The sequence below is a fragment of the Schistocerca americana genome, chromosome 6 (genome assembly GCF_021461395.2).
Source record: "Schistocerca americana isolate TAMUIC-IGC-003095 chromosome 6, iqSchAmer2.1, whole genome shotgun sequence".
Taxonomy (NCBI): Eukaryota; Metazoa; Arthropoda; class Insecta; order Orthoptera; family Acrididae; genus Schistocerca; species Schistocerca americana.
Genome location: NC_060124.1, coordinates 198,082,463 through 198,105,007, shown reverse-complemented (window position 1 = coordinate 198,105,007; position 22,545 = coordinate 198,082,463). Strand labels below are relative to the sequence as shown.

Here is a 22,545-nt window from a genome sequence, read left to right as displayed (position 1 = left end):
GCAGGCGGTTTTTTGGATTACAAAAACCAGAAAAAAAGTGCGGCTTAGATTCGAGTAAATACGGTAAATTATGAAAATTGCTCACACAATTAAGTCTGGTTGATTAAACTAGAATCCAAATGACCAACTTTTCACATTTAATCCAGCACTTAATAGTTGCTCTTATTATCACAAGTAATGACACGATGAAATCCTGAAACCTTGAAATTAGCTGTGTTCTAAGCCATGAGACCATCAGCAGACTACAAAGTACACATTAGCTGCGGAAAGATTCCCCTGCATGTATTGCTGTCAACTATTTCAAACTATTCTATTCTGTATCTTACTTTCATACTGTCTGACAGATTACCAACTTACCTGTCCCTGTATATTGGTGCAAGTAGGGGTGGTAGCCAGTTGGTGTTGACTTCACAGTGTGCATCCAAGAAGAGAATGACTTCACCGCGTGCCTCCTGGGCTCCAAATGACCGTGTTCTAATAAGTCCTTCACGCTCTTTGTTGCGAACAAGGCGAACTTTCCCATCAAATTTTGTTATGTACTCTTCCAGTTTAGTCTTCAGATCCTCTACATAAAAAAATTAAAGTTATTGCTTACTTTCACAGAAAGACTGAGCATACAGGTAAAATGAAGAGATCATTTCATATTTTTAATCTTTCTTTTATTGCACAAGATGCAACGTAAAGTATTTTTCTCTTAGTACAAACACAATGAGCTGAGTTGGAAATGAGATGCTCAGAAAACGCAAATGGAGCGTCACAATATTATGAAAAGGGTAGTTGCTACTCACCAAACAGCGGAGATGCTGTCGCAGATATGCACAACAAAAACAAGACTGTCACAAAATAAGCTTTTGGACAACATGGCCTTTGTTGCAAAAAGACAATACACACACACAACTCGTACACACATGACCAAAGTCTCTGGCAGTTGAGTTCTGGCTTCAGCTGCCAGAGATTGTGGTCGTGTGTGTGTGTGTGTGTGTGTGTGTGTGTGTGTGTGTGTGTGTGTGTGTGTGTGTTTTCGACAAAGGCCTTGTTGGTCAAAAGCTCATTTTGTGACAGGCTTCTTGTTGTTCCTATCTGCGATTGCATCTCCGCTATACGGTGAGTAGCAACTATATATATATAAAAAAAAATAATAATAATTTCATAATATTGTTACATTCCAAGCTGGATTTTGCAAATGAAGTATCCTTGCAGAGGAGCGCAAAATATTATGAAAAGCCACAAATTTTCATCGCCCACCTGTGATGTTTTCAGATTTGTGCAATGGTATAAATAAAACACATCATAGGACAACAAAAATGTTTGCTCTGTAATGAAACACACAATTAAGTAACAGTTTTTTTAGGGTAAGGGAGACGGAATCTATCGACTGTCTACAAAATCTGCTAGGAAAGATGAATCACAAAGCCTTAAACCCCTTTTGTAGTTACACTCATGAAAAGAAATTACATATCGCTGCGCACCTGTAAGTTGTGGGCAATGAAGGTATCCTGTTTTTAATTTTGGCCTTATTTTCTGTTTGTTTATCTTTACAGGGCATATCAGAGTGGACTTAAGATGATTTATTTCACAGTCATCTCCCGCAGCACTTCTTATTGTAAATACTTGCATCTAATCTCCCTCAACTGCTATTTCAGTGTTGTTTACCTTGTTGATATGGTATTGTCTGTCTTTTTTGCAACAGATTTTTATTATTCCTTTTGTCAAACATATTTCATCTAATAGTATTATTGTAATATGCATCTGCAGTGATTTGCAATGAAATATGAGAGATAATTTTTTGTATAACTAAATATATTCTCTTGTGAGAAACACTACATATTTCAAATACTTAAAGTTAAAATTACCTCTTTATTTCTTTGCAGAACCCTGGGAAATGCCTAATGCTATTAGGTGAAACACACTTGTTAAAAACCATTCAAAAGTCAAGATCGGATAAAATATTTTTTATTCGAGACAACTAGTTTCAACAGTCCTGGCTGTCATCTTCAGGCCTTACACCTTACAGTTTCATAAGTGGGAAGCATGACAAGATACGCTGCAAAAAACAATGCATGCTTTCCCTGAAAACTTCTTACCACAGATGGTTTGGAAGCCAACATACAATGACAAAAATATATTAGATCTAACGGCAACAGACACGACCTGGACTCTTTCAGGATTACTTCATTGTAAATGGTATCAGTGACCATGAGTACAAAGAGTTACTTGAACAAGTAGAAAGATTTACTTTAAAATCTCAAAGAGGAACTTGAAACATTAAGCTCTTGGCAGGAGCACGTTGAAGAACTGAGTCTCGTTAGGAAAAACACTTGACCAAGCACTGGATAAATATGTACTTAGCAGAACAGTTCATGACTGGGAGAACTCTTCATGGTATACCGTCACTGTTAATAAACTTCTTTAAAGCAGTGACTATTGCATGATTGTTTGACAAGACATTTCCAGGGGCAGATGTGGAGTCTGACCATAATCTACTGGTTGTGAACTGTAGATTAAAACTGAAGAAACTGCAAGAAGGTGGGAATTTGAGGTGATGGGACCTGTATAAACTGAAAGAACCAGAGGTTGTAGAGAGCTTCAGGGAGAGCACTAGGGAACAATTGACAAGAATGGGGGAAACAAATACAGTAGAAGAAGAATGGGTAGCTTTGAGATATTAAATAGTGAAAGCAGCAGAGTATCAAGTAGGTAAAAAGGCGAGGGCTAATAGAAATCCTTGGGTAACAGAAGAGATATTGATTTTAATTGATGAAAGGAGAAAATATAAAAATACAGTAAATGAAGCAGGCACAAAGGAATACAAACGTCTCAAAAATGAGATCAACAGGAAGTGCAAAATGGCAAAGCAGGGTTGGCTAGAGGAGAAATGTAAGGATGTAGAGGCTTATCTCACGAGGGGAAAGATAGATACTGCCTACAGGATAATTAAAGAGACCTTTGGAGAAAAAAAGGACCACTGGCATGAATATCAAGAGCTCAGATGGAAAAACAGTTCTAAGCAAAGAAGGGAAAGCAGAAAGGTGGAAGGAGTATATAGAGGGTCTATACAAGGGCGATGTACTTGAGGAAAATATTGTGGAAATGGAAGAGGATGTGGATGAAGATGAAATGGGAGATACGATACTGCGTGAAGAGTTTGACAGAGCACTGAAAGACCTGAGTCGAGCAAGGCCCAGGGGGTAGACAACATTCCATTAGAACTACTGACGGCCTTGGGAGAGCCAGTCCTTACAAAATTTTACCATCTGGTGAGCAAGATGTACGAGACAGGTGAAATACCCTCAGACTTCAAGAAGAATATAATAATTCCAATTCCAAAGAAAGCAGGTGTTGAAAGATGTGAAAATTACCGAACTATCAGTTTAATAAGTCACAGCTGCAAAATACCAACGCAAAATCTTTGCAGACGACTGGAAAAAGTGGTCGAAGCCGACCTCGGGGAAAATCAGATTGGATTCCGTAGAAATGTTGGAACACGTAAGGCAATACTGAAGCTACGACTTATCTTAGAAGAAAGATTAAGGAAAGGCAAACATACGTCCCTAGCATTTGTAGACTAAGAGAAAGCTTTTGACAATGTTGACTGGAATACTCTCTATCAAATTCTGAAGGTGGCAGGGGTAAAATACAGGGAGCGAAGGGCTATTTACAATTTGTACAGAAACCAGATCACAGTTATAAGAGTCGAGGGGCATGAAAGGGAAGCAGTGGTTGGGAAGGGAGTGAGACAGGGTTGTAGCCTCTTCCCGATGTTATTCAATCTGTATATTGAGCAAGCAGTAAAGGAAACAAAAGAAAAATTTGGAGTAGGTATTAAAATCCATGGAGAAGAAATAAAAACTTTCGAGGTTTGCCGATGACATTGTAATTCTGTCAGAGACAGCAAAGGACTTGGAAGAGCAGTTGAATGGAATGGATACTGTCTTGAAAGGAGGAATAAGATGAACATCAACAATAGCAAAACAAGGATAATGGAATGTAGTCGAATTAAGTCGGATGATGCTGAGGGAATTAGATTAGGAAATAAAGCACTTAACATAGTAAAGGAGTTTTGCCATTTGGGGAGCAAAATAACTGATGATGGTCAAAGTAGAGAGGATATAAAATGCAGACTGGCAATGGCAAGGAAAGCGTTTCTGAAGAAGAGAAATTTGTTAACATCGAGTATAGATTTAAGTGTCAGGAAGTCATTTCTGAACGTATTTATATGGAGTGTAGCCATGTATGGAAGTGAAACATGGACGATAACTAGTTTGGACAAGAAGAAAATAGAAGGTTTCGAAACGTGGTGCTACAGAAGAATGCTGAAGATTAGATGGGTAGATCACATAACTAACGAGGAGGTATTGAATAGAGTTGGGGAGAAGAGGAGTTTGTGGCACAACTTGACAAGAAGAAGGGACCAGTTGGTAGGACATGTTCTGAGGCATCAGGGGGTCACAAATTTAGCATTGGAGGGCAGCGTGGAGGGTAAAAATAGTAGAGGGAGACCAAGAGATGAATACACTAAGCAGATTCAGAAGGATGTAGGTTGCAGTAGTTATTTGGAGATGAAGAGTCTTGCACAGGATAGAGTAGCATGGAGAGCTGCATCAAACCAGTCTCAGGACTGAAGACCACCACCACCACCACCACCACCACCACCAACAACAACAACATTGCATGATAGGTGTGAAACACAGTGTAGGACTACAGACAAAGAAACGTAAAATGATACTGTGAAAAGGACAGTTGCTACTCACCATACAGCAGAGATGGTGAGTCGCAGATAGGCCTTTCTGCGACTCACCATCTCCGCTACATGGTGAGTAGCAACTATCCTTTTCATACTATTGTTACATTCCATCCTGGATTTTCCATTGTTGAAATGTAAAATGAAATGTATTTGGGTACTGATGGTGTATGCACGCAGCCTTCAAACAAGTACTGCATCAAAATCTTATCGATAGACCACACGCAAAACTCAAACAAGTTTGGTTAATACATAAAGGCTGTCAATGAAAGCAAAGTTAGTTTCCATACACCCAAAAATGGAACAGGAACTTGGTTCCATCTTAAAATGTTCCTTTACAAAGAATAATGTGAGACTACTGCTCCAGTTGTATTCTCACACCACTACAAATATGAATCTTGTAGGCATTAGCGTCAGCAATTTTGAGAAACTGCTGAAATTGCTGACGCTGAACAAGGCCCCCCTTTCACATTCTACACAGAATTTGAAGCTGGGTTCGCTCCTCAATTAACCAAAATACACTATATCAGCAAGTTAGAAAAGAATGGGAGTTCGCAAGATACTGAGATAAGACCACGAAATGACAACATGAGGCAAGCAACTGAGAGGTGGACCGAGAAACTGATGGATCACCTGAATGAAGAAATGAGTGATGGATGGGGGACAAGACTGCGACAGAGTGGAGAAAGAATTATAGTGGGAGGGCACGAAAAGATGGAGAGGCTTATGTCCTAAGCAGGCCCTTTCAGAGGCTGTAAACTGTAGATGATGACAGGACCCTTTAGATCCCTCAAATGAAAAACTATGCCCAGTACTTGGAAGAAAGCAAAGGTCACACATGTCTACAAGAAAAGTAGCAGAATTGATCTGCATTTACATCTAAACTCTGAAGACCAACTGGGAAGTGCAAGGTACAACTCATCCTCAAAATTACTGTCTAGTATCAGTTACATCCATATGATGTACGATCTAAGGAATATAACCTGTGCTCAAATGTCATGAAGTATCTCACCAAAAGAGTGACTTCCATGCCAACCCACAAAGATTCTGGAAACACTTGCAGCATAATTGTTTCTACCTGTACACATATGCCTTCAGTGGCTGTGCTTCCGTCAAGTCTGGCTGAAAAATGGTTTTTGAAAGCACGTTATTTTAAAATGATGTGGTACACACCAAGTTTACAGTTTATAGATTTTAACTGCACTTTGATATTGATATACACGCTGTTTGTGGCCAGATCATGTATCTCACCATTTAAATTCTGCACAGGTACACAGTTAGCCACATACTACACTCGGTTGACATCGAATATGGTGACTGTTCTAGAGCAGTAATCTAACACTGAAGTGACAAACAAAAGTTCCTGTGTGAAAAACAGATAATTACAACAGCCACAGAATTGTACTCTTAACATATTGTCTTTCAGTTCTAACGGTCAAATAAGTACGAACACAACGTGCACAGTAATAATTATTAAGAAAGAAAAAAAGTGCTATTCACAATTCAATACTATTGTCCCATGTTCACAATTCAACCTATTGTCACAGATTGAATTAGCTATTACTGAATTTTAACACTGTCAATGAAAATTCATAGTCAATTATTAAAAAACAGCCACTGAATGATGGAGTGAATTCTTAGGCATGAAATTTATATAGATTACCAACTTGTAAACAGTTCCAAACTGTCTGCCATACATGATCCTTTATCTTTGGACACAGATCTTGTTAATTTCATAATGTTGCGCAGACTGACTTAAAACGGCTTTGGACCAGCCTCTTTTGTACAATTACAATAAATACAACAAAGGTTACCTATTTTTATTTTCTAGATTTTCATAAATTACAACTGAGTATTTACATTTCTGAGTAATTGAATAGTACAACCAGATTCATTTGAGTGTGGACTCTTAGATAAAAAAATAGTTTCTATTGAATTACACTGGTTAGTTTGCCTAAATATGGGATTCTATTCCAGTAATGTTTTAATTAAAGAAGCCAATTGCTTTTAAACTAAATGAGTGCAAATGTTTTACCACATTTTCGTCATTAGCTGTATATTTTCATCATTAGCTGTATAAAAGCTATAGTTATTTACATGCCTTTTTCATCAACTCCATCAGGAAGTTAGTAATCAGGTTCATATTAATAAACAAACAATGACCATGAAATCTGAAATGACTTAAATTTTGTAATTAGCACGATATCTGGTATTTGGCAAACTAGCTGGCCTCCTTAATTCCTGACAACCAAATGAAAGTAATAGATTGAAAGAGAAAGAGAGAAGAGAGAGAGAGAGAGAGAGAGAGAGAGAGAGAGAGAGAGAGAGAGAGAGAGAGAGACACTGCTACTTACCAGAAAGATGACAAGTTACGTCACAGAGAGGCACAACTAAAACACACTTACAACTTAGCTTTCGGTCAAAGCCTTCACCAGAAAAAGAAACACACATAAACATATGCATATTCATTCACACAAGCAGACACATCTAATCCACATGACTGCCATCTCTGGCAACTCAGACTGGAATGCAACTGGAATGGAAACGGAAATCTGGAAGCAGCAAGGAAGGGGAAGAATAGCAGTGTATGACTGAAGAGGAGGATGGCAGGGGGGGAGGGGGCGTGGGGGGGGGGGGGGGTTGCAGGGACTAGACTGCTACCAGGCACGGCAACAGGAAGCTGTCGGGCATGGGGACACGGGGGACAGTACGTTACCACAGCTTGAGACCAAAAGAATTTCAAGAGTGAAGAATGTGTGGTAAGGATAATACCCACGTGGTGATGGAAGGAAGCATCCAAGTGGCTTGGGTATTGAAGCAGTCGCTGAAACCAAGCTTGTTATGTTCAGCTGCATGTTGTGTTATATTGTATTCTACTTTGCTCCTCACCACAGTTCGGTGGTGACCGCTCATCCTGGTGGCCAGCTGGTTGGTAGTCATACCAATATAAAAAGCTGTGCATTGATTACAGCAGAGCTGGTATATGACATGGCTGCTTTAGCTGGTATATGACATGGCTGATTTCACAGGTGGTCCAGCCTCTGATGGAGTAATGCCTGTGACAGGACTGGAATAAGAAGTGCTAGGTGGGTGGACTGAGCAGGTCTTGCATCTGGGTCTTCCACAGGGATATGATCCTTTGTGAGACCCTCAGCGTGCTGGGCAAGGGAGTTCTTGTCACTGTGGATCGTCATCCCCTGGTGGCCAGGCTGTATGGAAGTAATTTCTTCGCGTGGAAGCAATGACAGCTGTCAAAATGCGGATAATGTTGGTGGCTGGTGGGTTTGATGTGGAGAGAGGTGTGGACGGAGCCATCAGAGATGAGGTAGTCAAGATTCAGGAAGGTGGTGTGGTGTGTTGAGGAGGACCACATGAAGTGGATAGGAGAGAAGGTGTCGAGGTTGTGAAGAAATGAAGAGAGAGCGTCTTGGTGCTGAGTTCAGATCATAGAGATATCATCGATGAAACTGAAGAGAGAGCGTCTTGGCCCCAAGTTCAGATCATGGAGATATCATCGATGAAACTGAAGAAGGCTTGGGGTTTAGTGATTTGGGAGGGTGGGAAGGTCTCCTGTAGATGGCCCATAAACAGGAGGGTACCATGGATTTTTTTGTGTACCTTTCCTTAAAAAGGTGTTATAGTTGTGAGTTAGGATAAAGTTAGTAGAGTGTATGATGACAAACAGGAGTCTGAAGAAAGCTGGGAAAGGTAATGTTCAATAGCGGTAAGGCCATGGGCGTGAGGGATGATTGTGTAAAGAGGTGGTGATGGTGGAGAGTCAGTGTAGAAAGTGGTTGGTACCTTTGATGGGGCAGGCTAGATTATGGGTAATTGGTTGGAGGCGTTGGTCTATGTGGGCTGAAATTCTTTCATTGATAGCGGTAAGATCATGGGTGTGAGCGATGTTTGTGTAAAGAGGTGGGGATGGTTGAGAGTCAGTGCAGGAAGTGGTTGGTACCTTTGATGGGGCAGGCAAGATTACAGGCAATTGGTCGGAGGCATTGGTCAATGTGGACCAAAATTCTTTCATTGATGGCACAATGATCAGCCACAATTCCGCATCTAGAATTATTGGGTTAGTGGATTCTGTGGAGTATGTATAAGGTGGGTGTATGGGGTGTCATAGGAAAAGGAGGGAAATGGATTCAGGGGGGCAGTTGTGTGAAGAGCCTACGGCTTTAAGCCGGGATCGGAGGTTATTTAGGTGTAATGGGACTGGATCACTCTGGCAGAGATTATAGGTGTTGTAGTCAGATAATTGGCAGAGAGAACTGCAACAAATTGCCCTTAATCTAGAATCCCAAGTCAAAGATTCCAACCGCTTACTTCACCGACTCTCCTCCGTCCCACCCCTTTACCACCTGGATCCCTACTCATAACTGTTGATGCCACCTCCCACTACACAAACATCCCTCATGCCCATGGTCTCACCATTACTGAACATTACCTTTCCCAATGTCCTTCAGACTCCAAACCCACTACCTCATTCCTCATATACATTATTAACTTTATCCCAACCCACAATTACTTCTCATTTGAGTGGAGAGTATATAATCCGCAGTACAGCTATGGGCACCCACATAGAAGACTCCTGTGCCAACCTGTTTACAGGTCATCTCGAGGAGACCTTCATAGTCTCCCAGAATGCCAAACAACCAGTCTGGTTCAGATTAATTGATATCTTCATCACCTGGACTCAGGGCCAAAACATCATGCCTTCATTCCTTGCATTCTTCTTCAAATACAAACCTCAAAATGATTTTTAACAAAATGGTTTAAAAGATCTATTCAGTCATCAATGAACTGGCATTAAGTCATTAAGAATGCAGAGGGATATAACTCTCACAAAAAATTGATGTATTTCCTAATTAATTCAATCACTTTTGGCACACACTGTACTTTCTTTAGCAGGCAGCCCATTAAATGCATCTAATTACCTTTATCACTAAAATCATCAACTAGCAGGATTTCCTCAAGAAATTGCGGAGGCGTTCGATTGATAACACTGTGAACTGTTCGCATCAGAGTGGACCATCCCTCATTGTGGAAGACTATAATTACACTAGTGCGAGGAAGATCCTCTGGATAGTCCCACCTTTTACATCTGAAATAAAAAAAATACATATGAACATAAAGGCCACTAAAAAAGCAATCCAGTGAATCATAACATGAAAATGTATACTAGTTTTGGGCGGTTAAAGTCTAGGTCAGTATGAGCGGCACTTAGGGTGCTGTTTCTTTATTGCACATAGGCTGGAAATGTGTCAGTTATGTGTAGTCAATGGGTTGATACTTCCATGTAACCCATGAGAGGTGAGAAAAGAGAGAATGAATTTCTATCACTGAAACAGAAACCAATCTCTTTTTCACTGTTGCTACAATCATTTGACTGTTTTTCACCAAATATGTCAGGAATTACGAGGTTGTGGTTAGGCTGGGACCTAATCACATGTTTTAAATTAAATTAATATATCTTGCCTGTCAAAATTTTTGCCCACTTCTTCTGAATGTGTCACGATTTTGGAGATTGTGATAATATTCCTTTGAAACACATTGTCTGCCCACTGCTGTCTCACTGGCTGCGTAGACCCAGCAGCACACACACCCTCTTTCCTTCCCGTCAGACCACACGGTGAGCGCACACAACATTACCACACAAAACATCCAAGTACAGCGTTAGCACTGATCTAAACTTTTACCATTGTGGGCATTTTGGTGGGCGTTTAACAAGACAATTTTTAATTATGTGTACCTCACCAAATCTACACAAACAAAATCTATGTTGACAAGCTGTAATTTTATCAAGCGACTGGATCCACCTGTAAAAGCACTAATGAAAGGCTACACAACAAGAACTGTTCACATACACAAACATTTAAAATTATTGTCTTGGTACATGGATTTTGATTCCAGGATGCTTGACGATGTGACAAGACCATCATTAGTGATCTTTTATAACAATACACGAAGGGGGACTGGGAGTAAGACACAGGATTCATATTCGGGAGCAGTGGGATCTATCCCTGTCCAGTTGAATTATGTTAACACACTGTCTCCACCCCCCCCCCCCCCCCCAAAACACCTCTCCTACAGTTTTGTTTCCCCTTATCATAATAGGTGAATTTCTTTCAAGGGTTTGAGTGATCTGCCTCTCCAACTTCCCCTTTTTCTTCCCTGAGGAAAAACCTAACCATTCTAAATTTTTTTTAAAAAAAAAAAAAAAAAAAGAAAAAATCTTTATCTATATATATCTATAATCAGTATTTTAAATTTTGTTTTCTGAAGGTACTGGTGAGTACTGGACAGTCATTCCATCTCCAAAACAGATCCATGTGAGAATAGTAAGACTACCTCTTGAATCGCAAGCACTAAATTTGTAATGACTGGCAACATCTTTTAGTGTAGGACACTGTTCATTGGGATAACCCTACAAAAAAATAAGTACCCAATGCTGTGTAACTTCAGACAAGAAACTGTACTTAAGACAAAAACAAAAGTGGAAGGTTATAAACACTCACTCTGGTAACCTGGTGTCAGGGATGGTGCGATCAAGAGAGATTTCATCGGAACAAGCCATATTCATTCCATACTCCGAAAGTGATTGCTGTGCATCGTTCTGTCGATCGTCCCGCACAAAATGAGGATGACCTCCCTCTCCTGCACCTTCACGTGGCAATTCAGGAGCAGGTTCAAAATTACCACGCCCCTGTCTCTCCTCCCTTAGAGTTGGGACCTGAAAAATGCGAACAAAACATTACACGTGGATGTCAACACTTTTATCTAGATGCCAGAAGGCTGACACCATATAGGCTTTTATTATTATGATTCTTGTAACTCTGAGTAAATTAGAGTTACCATTATTGCAACATAAGAAAGTTGTAGTCCATCAACTACAAGTCAAGCCACATGCAGAAAAGCCCGAACACCACTGCGTACTCAAAACTACAGCACTAACCTCGGGTAACAACAGGGAGGTTCCATCTAAAATCTTGTGCAGATCGAGGTCATTAGATACAGTGCCACTATACCCAGATATCAGAGTAATAAACTCGTAGAAAGTTGAGCATTGAACAGGGTGGTATCTGTTATCCATGTGCAGAATATGGATGTGGCGGTTACACTTATGTGGTTCTATTATGGATACATTCCCGTGTTCCCCTGTGACTCTACATTGCTGACTTTGCTTTCCCAACCATAACAGACTTATCAGTTTTCCATACACATTCTCTGCTGGTTTCAAGCATTCTATTGCATAAATAAGCAAGCCACATATTGAAACAATAAAAACAAGTTGCAACAATTTGGTTATCAGCTGCAAGTGCTGCCTGTAACTAATATGGAAGCAAGCATTTGAAGCACAAATTCTGGAAAAAACACAGAGCTCAAGCAAGTGCTTTCTCTGATCGGCTGCAATGTGGTTAGTATCCTGTAAATACCATTTTTATTCCAATTTAGTAGGACGAGGATGTAGGCAGATGTCGGTTACGCCCTTTATTAATGCACCACATCACATGCAATGTTGGGAAATAATGTATATAGGAAATCTGACCAATGGATAGATATTTAAACTTTGCTCCTACTGAATAAAATCCAATCTCTCAACATTGTGCTACCTACCTTTATACAAGATCATTGGTCCATTCTAATGTGGAATACAACTGTGATGCCTCAAATGATTTCAAGACTTTCAAGAATAGTGCTCAACTTCCCACTACACAGTCTGATCCGATTACGTTACGGAGGAACATCAAAACGCGTGACTTGCGTCGACAGGCTGACGTGTAGCACAGCCACAGCTCTAGGATACATTTGAAAGTGAGAGTGATGTCTAAGAAAAAGCTCAAGTACTGTTACGAAACTGCTCAAGTTAAGATTCTGACTGTATATCGTGGGCCAAATAATTATTAATTTTGTTAAAAGAAATACACTGCAAATTTTTGCAATTGTGATATCTCGTTTCCAAATACATTAAGCAATCTATTGTTAAATTTGTGCTAGGATCTGGCACAATTATACTGCGTGACAAAAAAAAGTGAAGCACCCAGAAGGGGTGGAGGAAATGGAATTAAATTCCACAGGTGATATTCCAGTCATCACAAAACCAAGTAGTCACATTTACAAAGAACTTGGCAGTTATGAACCCAGTTACGAGTATGATGGAGTCCACCTAACCTATTGCAACCACTGATTTGGTTGGGAAGGATGTCAGAGCAGCTGTATCCTCTCCTGAAGCAAGCTGGCCCACAACTGGTTCTCGATATTCTGGATACTGGCACTGGGATGGATTTGACATCCAAGCTGGTCCCAAATATTCCAGTGGAGACAGATGAAGGGATCTTGCTGGCCAAGGGGACAGTTCACAGATACACATACCATGTGTGGATGAGCACTGACCTCTTGAAAAACAGCATCACAATACTGCTGCATGAATATAACACAAGAGGACGTAAGATGTCCATGCTTCCTGATAACTGCACCAATCCAAATGCAGCAGTTTACGGGTGGCACAGTGATTTCCCCAGTCCGGCTGCTGCTAGTCTCCCACTGAGGGTGTGGGATGACAAAGAAAGCAGCAGGGGGTCCATTACTTGTTCTCGAATGAGAGGTGCAGCAATGTGAACGGTGCACAATGCGACAATCCTCCCATCCTTAAGACGATCAGAAGTGGTCGACCAAAACTTTAACACACAGTGTACTTGACGTCACATTTCCATGGAGTCCAATATCAGGTCACTGTCACACCCAGGTACTGCACGAGTCAACCAACTGGTCAAATGGAGACCCACAATGAGGCCCCTTTCAAACTCTGTCAGGTGCCGATAACGCTGTCTCGCACGAGTATACGGCATCTTCGTGTCCTTCACGGTTATCACTCAACATCTGATGCTGCTCACGCTACATACATATAACAGCAGACCTGGTAACAACACCGAACACAAACAAGACTAAAACACTCTGGTGGCTGTTCTACTGGTCACAGAGATTTGGAACACACTAATCATTACACAACTGCAGACCAATCGTGTCTTCTGGGTTTTTCACTCTTATTCAGGGAGTGTACTTCAATCCTGTGAAAAACATGTGTGTTGCTGTCTCAATGGGTACTTGCAACTGTGCCTGACACCCACCACACATCACAGCATGTACTGCTGAAATTGCTCTGGAAAACACGTAAGTAATGTATGGATCCTGATTTACATTCTTACCTATATGCAGTTCGCCAAGTTCCAAGTTTGTTAAATTTATTAATGTAAATTAAAATGGATGATTTCATTCAACAATGAATGACTTGAGTAACAGTTGAACTCCTGGACATCGAAAGCTCCAAATCAGGCAATATCTCTGTGAAATCAAACATCATACAATGTCACGGTACACAAAAAAGTAGAAAAGATGATAACAACATGAATCTTTACAGCAAAATACGTTGTAATACATCAATTCTGCAGAATAACATGTTCCACTAGCAATCCCTCAAGCTGGCGAAAGATGTACGTTCAAACCAGAAATGTTGTTGTGGTAGTAGTTAAATGAAGGACATCCCACAGCATGTGTTCCAATTTGCCATATGAGCAGGTGGGTGTAACAGGTGGTTCAGAACATCGACAAGGCACTACAGCAAGTGTGTCCACCTGCTGAGGAGTGCCACTTACGATTTGGCGTCGTAACTTATCGGCCCCTTTGAAGTCACGAAGAAATGGGTGCTGATGGCAATCTCAATGACAGAATAATTGAAAATTATACTAGAGAGCTGTCAACTTAAAATGTGAAATCATTAAAAAATTAATGTCGTGATCTATTTTGAGCTACAAGTTAAGAGAGATTTGTTTCCCCCACAATTGTAAATTAAGTTGTACAGTGACCATGTAGTGCTTACAATAGAGAAGAGTTATTGTAAAAGTGATTATATCGCTTTAGTAGCTTGAAGCTCTCAAAACATACCTCTGCAGACACAACCTGTCGCACTCCATTTGGCATCCTAATGTAAGGCACGAAATTGAGGTGCTGAAAGAAGGGAGCTTTCATACTAACAAAAAGAGTTTTCAATAATTTCAATGAAAATAAAAAACGAAGATACAATGTTGCCCAGAGAAACCCCAGTTCATAACAGACTGTATAAGCAGGTGCCCACAGTGGTCTTGCCTCAATTAATTTGAATATTCAATATGTAATTTGGTTAAGCTAAGACGAGTTTTGACCATAGCAATGAGGTCAACAGTAAAAGTTATTCCCATCCTTAAGTAACCTTCGGCACATGAGTAGAGAAGAATTTCATCGACAACACAAACTAAGTCCATGTTGTGATTCCGAGACTACAATAGTAGCAGCGATCTCCAATGAGATCTCTGCAGCAGCTGACCAGCACGACAACAGCACAGTCCTGCTCTGCAGTGCAGGGGCCAGGTAGTTGGCTACGCAACTACACAGCAGCTCATCAATATGTCACTTAGCTCATGGATCACGTGTTGGAAGTGCAGTGCAGTTAGCTGTATGCCTGATTAGGTGAGCTGTAAATAACAATGGCGTGAGCTTTTTTATTTTTTTTTACGCTAAGTAATTTATTCTGTGAAGAGTTGTAAAAAAACACATTTCACTGGTTTTGTACAGTGATTCCAAAACGTAGTGAAGTTATTTAAGTGTTATCAAGTGCATATATTGTTGTCTATACTGCATGCTGTTTACTATCCTCAGCAAAGAAGGCTGTTTATCAGAAACATTAAAAAAATTAGAAGTGTTACCAATTAATGTTAAGGCCACCACAGAAGAGCTGTCTAACCCAAGGTGATGAATTTAAGAATTTAAATATTAACTCCTCAAATTTCTCCACCCATGCTGCACTTTCTATTGCGGTCCTGTCACAGGCTTATCCTAACCAATCAGAGGCTGGGTCACCCATGAAAGCAGTCATATCATATACCATCTCTGTTGCAATCACTGCACAGCTGTTTATATTGCTGTGACTACCAACCAGCCGTCCACCAGCATGAACAGCCACTGACAAACTGTCGCCAAGAGCAAAATAGACCACTCTGCAGCACAACGTGCAGCTGAACATAACATGTTTGATTTCAATGGCTGTTTCACTATCAGAGCCATCTTGATTCTCCCTCCCTAGCTTTTCTGAACTGCGCAGATGGGAGTTGTACTTACAACACTTTCTTAGCTCCCAAAATTATCTCTGTCTTCAACCTACAGTAACCCACTATCCCCACACCCTCCCCTCAACAGTTTCCACTCCACCTCCCCTTCCTATCACCTCCTCATACCCTCACCTTCTTCATGTATCTACTCTGCCCCAACACATCAACCCATCTTTCTCTTTCCTCTTCCCACTCCTCTCCTTTTTCCCCTCCTCATTCCCCTTCCTCCCTCTTCAAACAATCTGCTTGTTGGCAGTCTACTCCTAGCCTGTTCCGATAGACGGCAGTCTTCTCTCCCCCACCTGTAGCCTTCCCCTTCCCCTTCAAATTGTGCCTTTCATTCATGTGACAGTTGTATTCTGGTCCAAGCTGCTGAAGATGGCAGTCATGTGTGCATAAGGTGTGCTTGCTTTCTTTTGTGTGTGTATGTGTGTGTGTGTGTGTGTGTGTGTGTGTGTGTGTGTGTGTGGGGAGGGGGGAGAACCGGAGGAGGGGGGGAGGGCATGGGGCACACAGGGACACCTGCAAGTGCACGAGTGGTTCCTTGTTCAATGAAAGCTTTGGCCAAAAGCTACTGTATTAGTTTATTTTCATTGTGACTGCCCGCAACTTAATGAGTCACCTTTATGGTAAGTATCAATCCATCTCTTTCGTAATATTACTGATATGCTGCCATGGAATTTCCAATGTTTGATTTTGCCAAACAGCTTTTCTTCCATCTCACAGCCATGTGATGTTTTCCTTTGCCATTATTCTCTACAACATTATTCTTCCCAGTGTCTACTCTCTCTCTTTTTTCCTGTGTGTATTAACCATCCAAACTGCACACACTTCCCCCCGCAACAATGTTTCATATCGATCTTGTCAGTGTACAGTACACGGATACATTACTGCCTGGATTGTTGATGCAGCATTTAATGCCCCAAATTCTTCCCATCAATAATGAAATTTGTTCCTATTGATCCCACTTCCTCCCCATGCCACATGATCCTGTGATTGTCCACCTAACGACACCCCTTTGTTTTCTTCCCTTATCCCAACACAAAAATACTCCCATATATCATCCATTCCTTTTCTTCCATGTTTCTGTACATTTTAACATATTTGAGCGTATTTTTACATGGGTTTGCACGTTTTTGTGTATTATGTATTTGTGCATTTTTATACATATTTGTTATGATTTTACATATTTTTAAATGTCTGTTCATCCTAGTTTCCCATATGCCAACCCTGCCACAATGGACTCCTGCTCCATCTTTCTGCACCAGTTCAGAAAAGTACCCCTTCCCTTAACTAACAACCCAGTCCCATATCCTGTTTCTTAAATGTCGCATAAACCATTGACTGCCCCACCCCCACCTCCCTCCCAATGACCTAACCAAAAAAATTGCTTTCTCTGGGTCCCACCCCTCCTTTCACAGTGACCTTCACCTTTTCAGATTCCACCAGTCCCTGGCCCTCGCAAGCCTTGTATTGCAAAAACCCACCTCAATGGCACGGACATCCTTGAACCACCTCTGCTCCCTACTGTGCAATCCCTGCTACATACATCACATTTCTGAAACTGAATCCCTTGCTCTCCAGCACCTGGAGGAGCATTCTAGACACCACCTCCATTTATGCTACCATAGTGTTTCTCCTTGTCAACCCTACATAGCACCCAGATTCAACCATCTTACTTTTCAACTTGCCACATCTTCAAAAACTCCTGCCAGGACACCACCAAACCCAGAAACGAAACATACCTGTGACACTATTGTTAACGTTCGACCAAAACCTTCAGCCCCACAGAAACTGCAGTCCCATCCAAAGGCCTCCTCACTTTTAGTTGCACTGTTTCTGCAATGAAAACACTTCTTTGCAACAAATCTCTTCAACCAAAACCAACCTAGTCCCAATATTGAACCCTGACTCTCACAGTTCATACCACCATCCAGCTGTGAACCCCCCCCACCTAACCACCTGCTGGTCACATTCAACAAATTCCTTACGTTCAACTTGGCCTCACCATCCTTCCCCAGGTCCCTTCCTCAGAACATCAGACTTATAGCACAAGAAAGGACAGCCACACACAACGTCAAAACAAATCATCCTACCTGCAAACGAAGGTTCCACCTTTGTTATTAGTCACAGTGACTATCTGGCAAAAAGTGTCTGCCTATTATCTGATTCCTCCACTTATAAACTCCGCACGAGTGATTCCATCTCGGAAGTCCAATGTAACTTTCAGTCACTGCTTAAAGGCTTAGGCCATCTCCAGGACCTCTTCCCTAAATCCATTTAAATCCTCACCCCTACAACATCTTGCACATCCACTTTCCACATGCTCCCCAGACTCCACAAACCCAACAATCCTGGATGTCCCTTTGTGGCTGGCAAGTTATTGTGCCCCCGCCGATACAATTTTGGCCCTCATTGACCAACACCTTCAACCAACTGCCCACCATCTAGCCTCCCATGTCAACGATATTTACTTCACCAAATTTAATATTTCCAGTGTCATTCAAGGAATTCTACTCGGCATTGACTTTTTGCTTGTTTGTTTCTCTGCTGCCCTCACTATTTCAACTCTCAAACTATCAATTTGTCTTCTACTGTAGTGTGTTTCTTTGCCTTTAATGCGTCATGTGTAGCTCTTTGTGTGTGTGTGTGTGTGTGTGTGTGTGTGTGTGTGTGTCTGAGGGGGAGGGAGGGAGGGAGGGAGGGAGGGAGGGAGGGAGGGAGGGAGGGAGAGAGAGAGAGAGAGAGAGAGAGAGAGAACTTTGTTCAAAAATCAAGAGCTTTTGTACCATTTCAATGAGCCTGTCTGCTGATCTCTCCTATATTTGCTAAGTTAACAATCTACCATTAAGTAGGTTTACCCTGTGTTAACTCTCAATCAGTCGCTGTGGGAGGGGGCTGTAAAAATTGTAGAGGGAGCTCAATGCTTCATTACAGTAATCAAAATGGGTTGAAGTTGCACTGGTTATACAGAGATGAAGAGACTTGCACAGGGTAGACTTATACGGAGAGCTACATTGAATCAGTCTTCACACTGAAGATCAGTCTGGTCACATTGTATTCGTAGAAGCTTACTTGTATCACATCTATTTGATTTCAGTTGTAAACACTGTACCCACCAGACCTGAAATCCTGTTGTTCTTGCCACTGCACTTCATGTGACTTCAAGCCACAGATTTTTTTTCCCAGATTCTATAACCAGTCAACATGATTACAGGATCCAATAATCCACAATCTGACCCTTAGAACAGCAGGTATGAGTTTTCTTCCGATATTTTTCTGAGTAGTCCCTACTTAGAGAAGCAAATGCGAGACTACTTTACTTCTGGATTATTTTACCCCAAAGGACGCTATCATCATTAAACCATGCAGTTTGTCTGCCTGTCATCAGGGAATAAAATGGCTGTAATTGCCCAATGAATTCTGCTATTTCTCCATACGAAATTAATAAAACAAAGAATGGGGCCTTACAACCTAATCTACCATATTAAAAACCAGTTTCAAACTATTAAAATGTCTACAAATAGATTTTTATGTGCCTGTATTATTAGTATCTTAACCATTTCCAGCAACTACAAGACAATAGTTAAGCCTGAAAGATGAGAAACTGATAAGGAAACAATAAAAATTATTGATGTCTACAATGTGAATGTCGTACCATTGGCATAATAGTAAGAGTGTGGCGCTTTAAACAGACTTATGCAGTACACTGTTCTCTGGAATATAACTATGTCTTGTGTATCTTAAAAAGAACAATACACTACTTTTATACAACATGGGCAAGTAAACTAATAGCAAAATAATTATTATACTGAACTTTATCTGATTACTGAAACTGAAAGCGTTACTTACAGCCTTATCAGACCGGATTTTCCGCATAGCACTTGCCATTCCGGAAAAATTGAGAGTCCCATCTCGTCGCCCACCTGCCTGTTCGAATAGCAGGTAAAGTAATGGTACGAAAAGTAGCACCACAACGACAATTCGCAACACACGGCTCTTCCGCAACTGCACAATTCTCATAATGTATTAAGATGGTGTAATACTGTCCTTTTGGCATGCTGCAATAGGAATAAACTACGACCGTAAGACGTTCAACAATAAACAATTGTTGGAACATGTACAAAGACTCACAGAAGCGTGCTATCAACTTGAAGGCATTGTAATAAAAAGTCATTGAAAATAAAGAATGCGCGCAAACAGAAACGCTTAATCCTACAACATAAATGCAATTTACCCAAGCGCACAATCAATTTCCCCAAACTGTCATTCAAGCGCTCCCTCTTGACATACCAGTACCGACGTGTCGAGCCAACGTAAACAGTAATTTGAGGACTTACCAGCGATGCATTAAGTGGAACGTCCTGTTACCTCGTACAGCTGATTTGAGTGAGAGTTTTATGTTCTACGTTCCACTAAACAAAAAAAATTAATCGTGAAGCAAACGTTTTGTTGTAATTATTATCTTAGTTTGTTATGAATATAAAATTTGGTGAATATCCAGAAATATATTAACTTTGAGTCGTTGGTGATGGGTGTTGGTGCATGCACTGCATACGGTCGAAGCTTGGGCGAAAGTTGGTCGAAGCGCTGCATACATACTCATATCTTTGGTAGTAGCGTCTGAATTGAAAGGATTTGTTCAGCTGTGGTGAACACGAGGTTTGGGTGCTTGTTTGTTGTTGAGAAAGTTAGGTTGTGTATTCGTGTTTGTTGCGAGAGGTCAGTTGCGTTTAACATGGTGAGTAATTGTCATTACATCCAGAGATGATTTTCAGGTAGGCTGCAGACCTGAATCGCACTCTTTTTATTTGCAGCACAACTGTTAAATATTTCACACATAGGATTTATTCGAAACAGTGATTATTTGTTGTATAATGCAGTCACAACCAGCCAAGAACTCTAACACTTCGGAAAACTACAAAAGCGATCTTGTGGAAAGGATAATAAAGTTGAGAAATCGAGAATTAGAATTGGATAGAGAATTGAAAATATTGTCAGAACATGCTGTTGATGACTCTGAACTTAAAATACGTATGGATCTTTTACATTTGTATAATGACGTAAAAGATGCAACTCAAGTTGTTCTCGGTAGCTTGGCGAATTTAAAAGGTGTTTCAGTGACTGAACTGCACAGGCACTATGGTTTAATTTTTGAAGACGATGACTGAAATTGTTTATAACTCGTCAGCGATCGTGTGTGTAAGTTTTGTGAAGCAAATTTATTCTTATGTGCAGGGTAAAACGAAAAAGACGCGAAAAATTGTTCAACAGAGATTTGCACAAATGAAGAAAATGATAAGCTTAAGCGACTCAAGAATGTAAGTACTGTCATTCATAACTTATTAACGTCTTACTTTGTGTTCATGTTGAAATCTTACGTTTGCGTTCTCTTTTTCAGAAAGGAAAAAGATCGTTTGCCGTCTAGGAAAAAAAAACCTGAAGATCCACATCAGATAAAAGTCCGCGAAGTGTGAGTATTAGGAAAAATTTCCTTATTTAAGATATATAATCTGTACAGATTTTCATGTAATTACATGTGTTGTTTGCATGATTTTCAGCCCTCAGGTATCGTCGGCTTTGTTCTTCCAGTACAACACACAGTTGGGACCACCCTATCATATTCTTGTTGACACCAATTTTATAAATCATTCAATCAAATTCAAATTGGACATAATTCAGAGTATGATGGACTGCTTGTATGCAAAATGTGAGTAAAAGTTAGGACTCTGCTCTTGTATAGTGTTTGAGTGTATTGTGTATGGATGGAAATAATACTGTGATTTGTTCTACATTGCTCATAGTATGAATATTAGTTCAGTAATGTAAAAAGCAAGAAGTGGTATAAAAAGGTCTGAACTTGAATATATTTTTATGTTTAAACAACTGAATGAAGAATGAATTACAGAAGGTTCTAGAAAATTATTTGAGGAATGATGTTGATGCAGTACCTGTACTTGCAGTTTTTATTGATACAAATGTGCTAATTCTCTGTTCATGCATAAATTTATTATTGCGTAAGATGTTCGCCCAATCGCAGAGTATCACTGTTTTTATTATAAGTAACTCGACACCACGTTTTAGTTGACAGATCTGCTGGCTGAAAGCAGAATTGCCTATGCGTCCTGTCTGTCTTGACTTAACTGTCCTTTATGATTGTCTTACAGGCACTTAATTTATAGCCACTTAGCTCAATGTTGTCTTCCGGTAGACAGATCAACCCAACAGAGTTCCATGAGAAACTGCAGAGAGTTCTGAAATTGAACCCAGGGCAAATCCGTCAGTATCCTATGGGATAGATATTAGGTTCAGCTGAACCTACAAATGCTGGACATCGGCTTCATCCTGTGACATGATGCAATGATGTGGCATATGACATCATACATGCACAAACAGGAAGAGAACAGAACAGAACAATGACGCAAAACCAACAAACGTGAATATAAAGTCTTAGTTGTGGTGAAATATGGACATTTTTATTGATTTGACCTTTAATATTCAGTACAATAACACCCCAAGTAGGATAGGACAGGAAGTCAGCCATGCCGTTATCAAAAGAACTGTGCTAGCTTTCACCTTAGCAACTTGGAAAAACCTAAGTCAGGATAGGCAGATGGAATACGAACCCTGCTCCACCCAAATGTGAGCCTGGTGCATTATCAC

At 40.5% G+C, this 22,545-nt stretch overlaps 2 protein-coding genes across 3 annotated transcripts in view; one reads left to right on the top strand and one right to left on the bottom strand.

Annotated features, from left to right (window-relative positions):
- LOC124620383 (N-acetylgalactosaminyltransferase 7) overlaps positions 1-20,225 on the bottom strand; it is an 82,086-nt gene extending 61,861 nt beyond the window's left edge. Inside the window, exons 1-5 of the mRNA XM_047147057.1 lie at positions 20,120-20,225; positions 19,735-19,943; positions 11,260-11,474; positions 9,679-9,845; positions 358-565 (exon numbers count right to left, since the gene is read on the bottom strand). Of these exons, the coding sequence (XP_047003013.1) occupies positions 358-565; positions 9,679-9,845; positions 11,260-11,474; positions 19,735-19,905 (761 nt within the window). The 5' untranslated portion in view covers positions 19,906-19,943; positions 20,120-20,225. The remainder of the gene's footprint in view (positions 1-357; positions 566-9,678; positions 9,846-11,259; positions 11,475-19,734; positions 19,944-20,119) is intronic.
- Positions 20,226-20,480: 255 nt separating this feature from the next.
- The window catches only part of LOC124620385 (rRNA-processing protein FCF1 homolog), a 45,553-nt gene continuing 43,488 nt past the window's right edge, over positions 20,481-22,545 (top strand). Inside the window, exons 1-4 of one of the 2 annotated variants that reach the window (XM_047147062.1) lie at positions 20,481-20,623; positions 21,121-21,203; positions 21,284-21,355; positions 21,444-21,592. In XM_047147062.1, coding sequence (XP_047003018.1) covers positions 20,621-20,623; positions 21,121-21,203; positions 21,284-21,355; positions 21,444-21,592 — 307 coding nt within the window. In that variant the 5' untranslated portion in view covers positions 20,481-20,620. Of the gene's footprint in view, positions 20,624-20,895; positions 21,204-21,283; positions 21,356-21,443; positions 21,593-22,545 lie in introns of those variants that run through there. The other variant, XM_047147061.1, reaches the window with a different exon arrangement.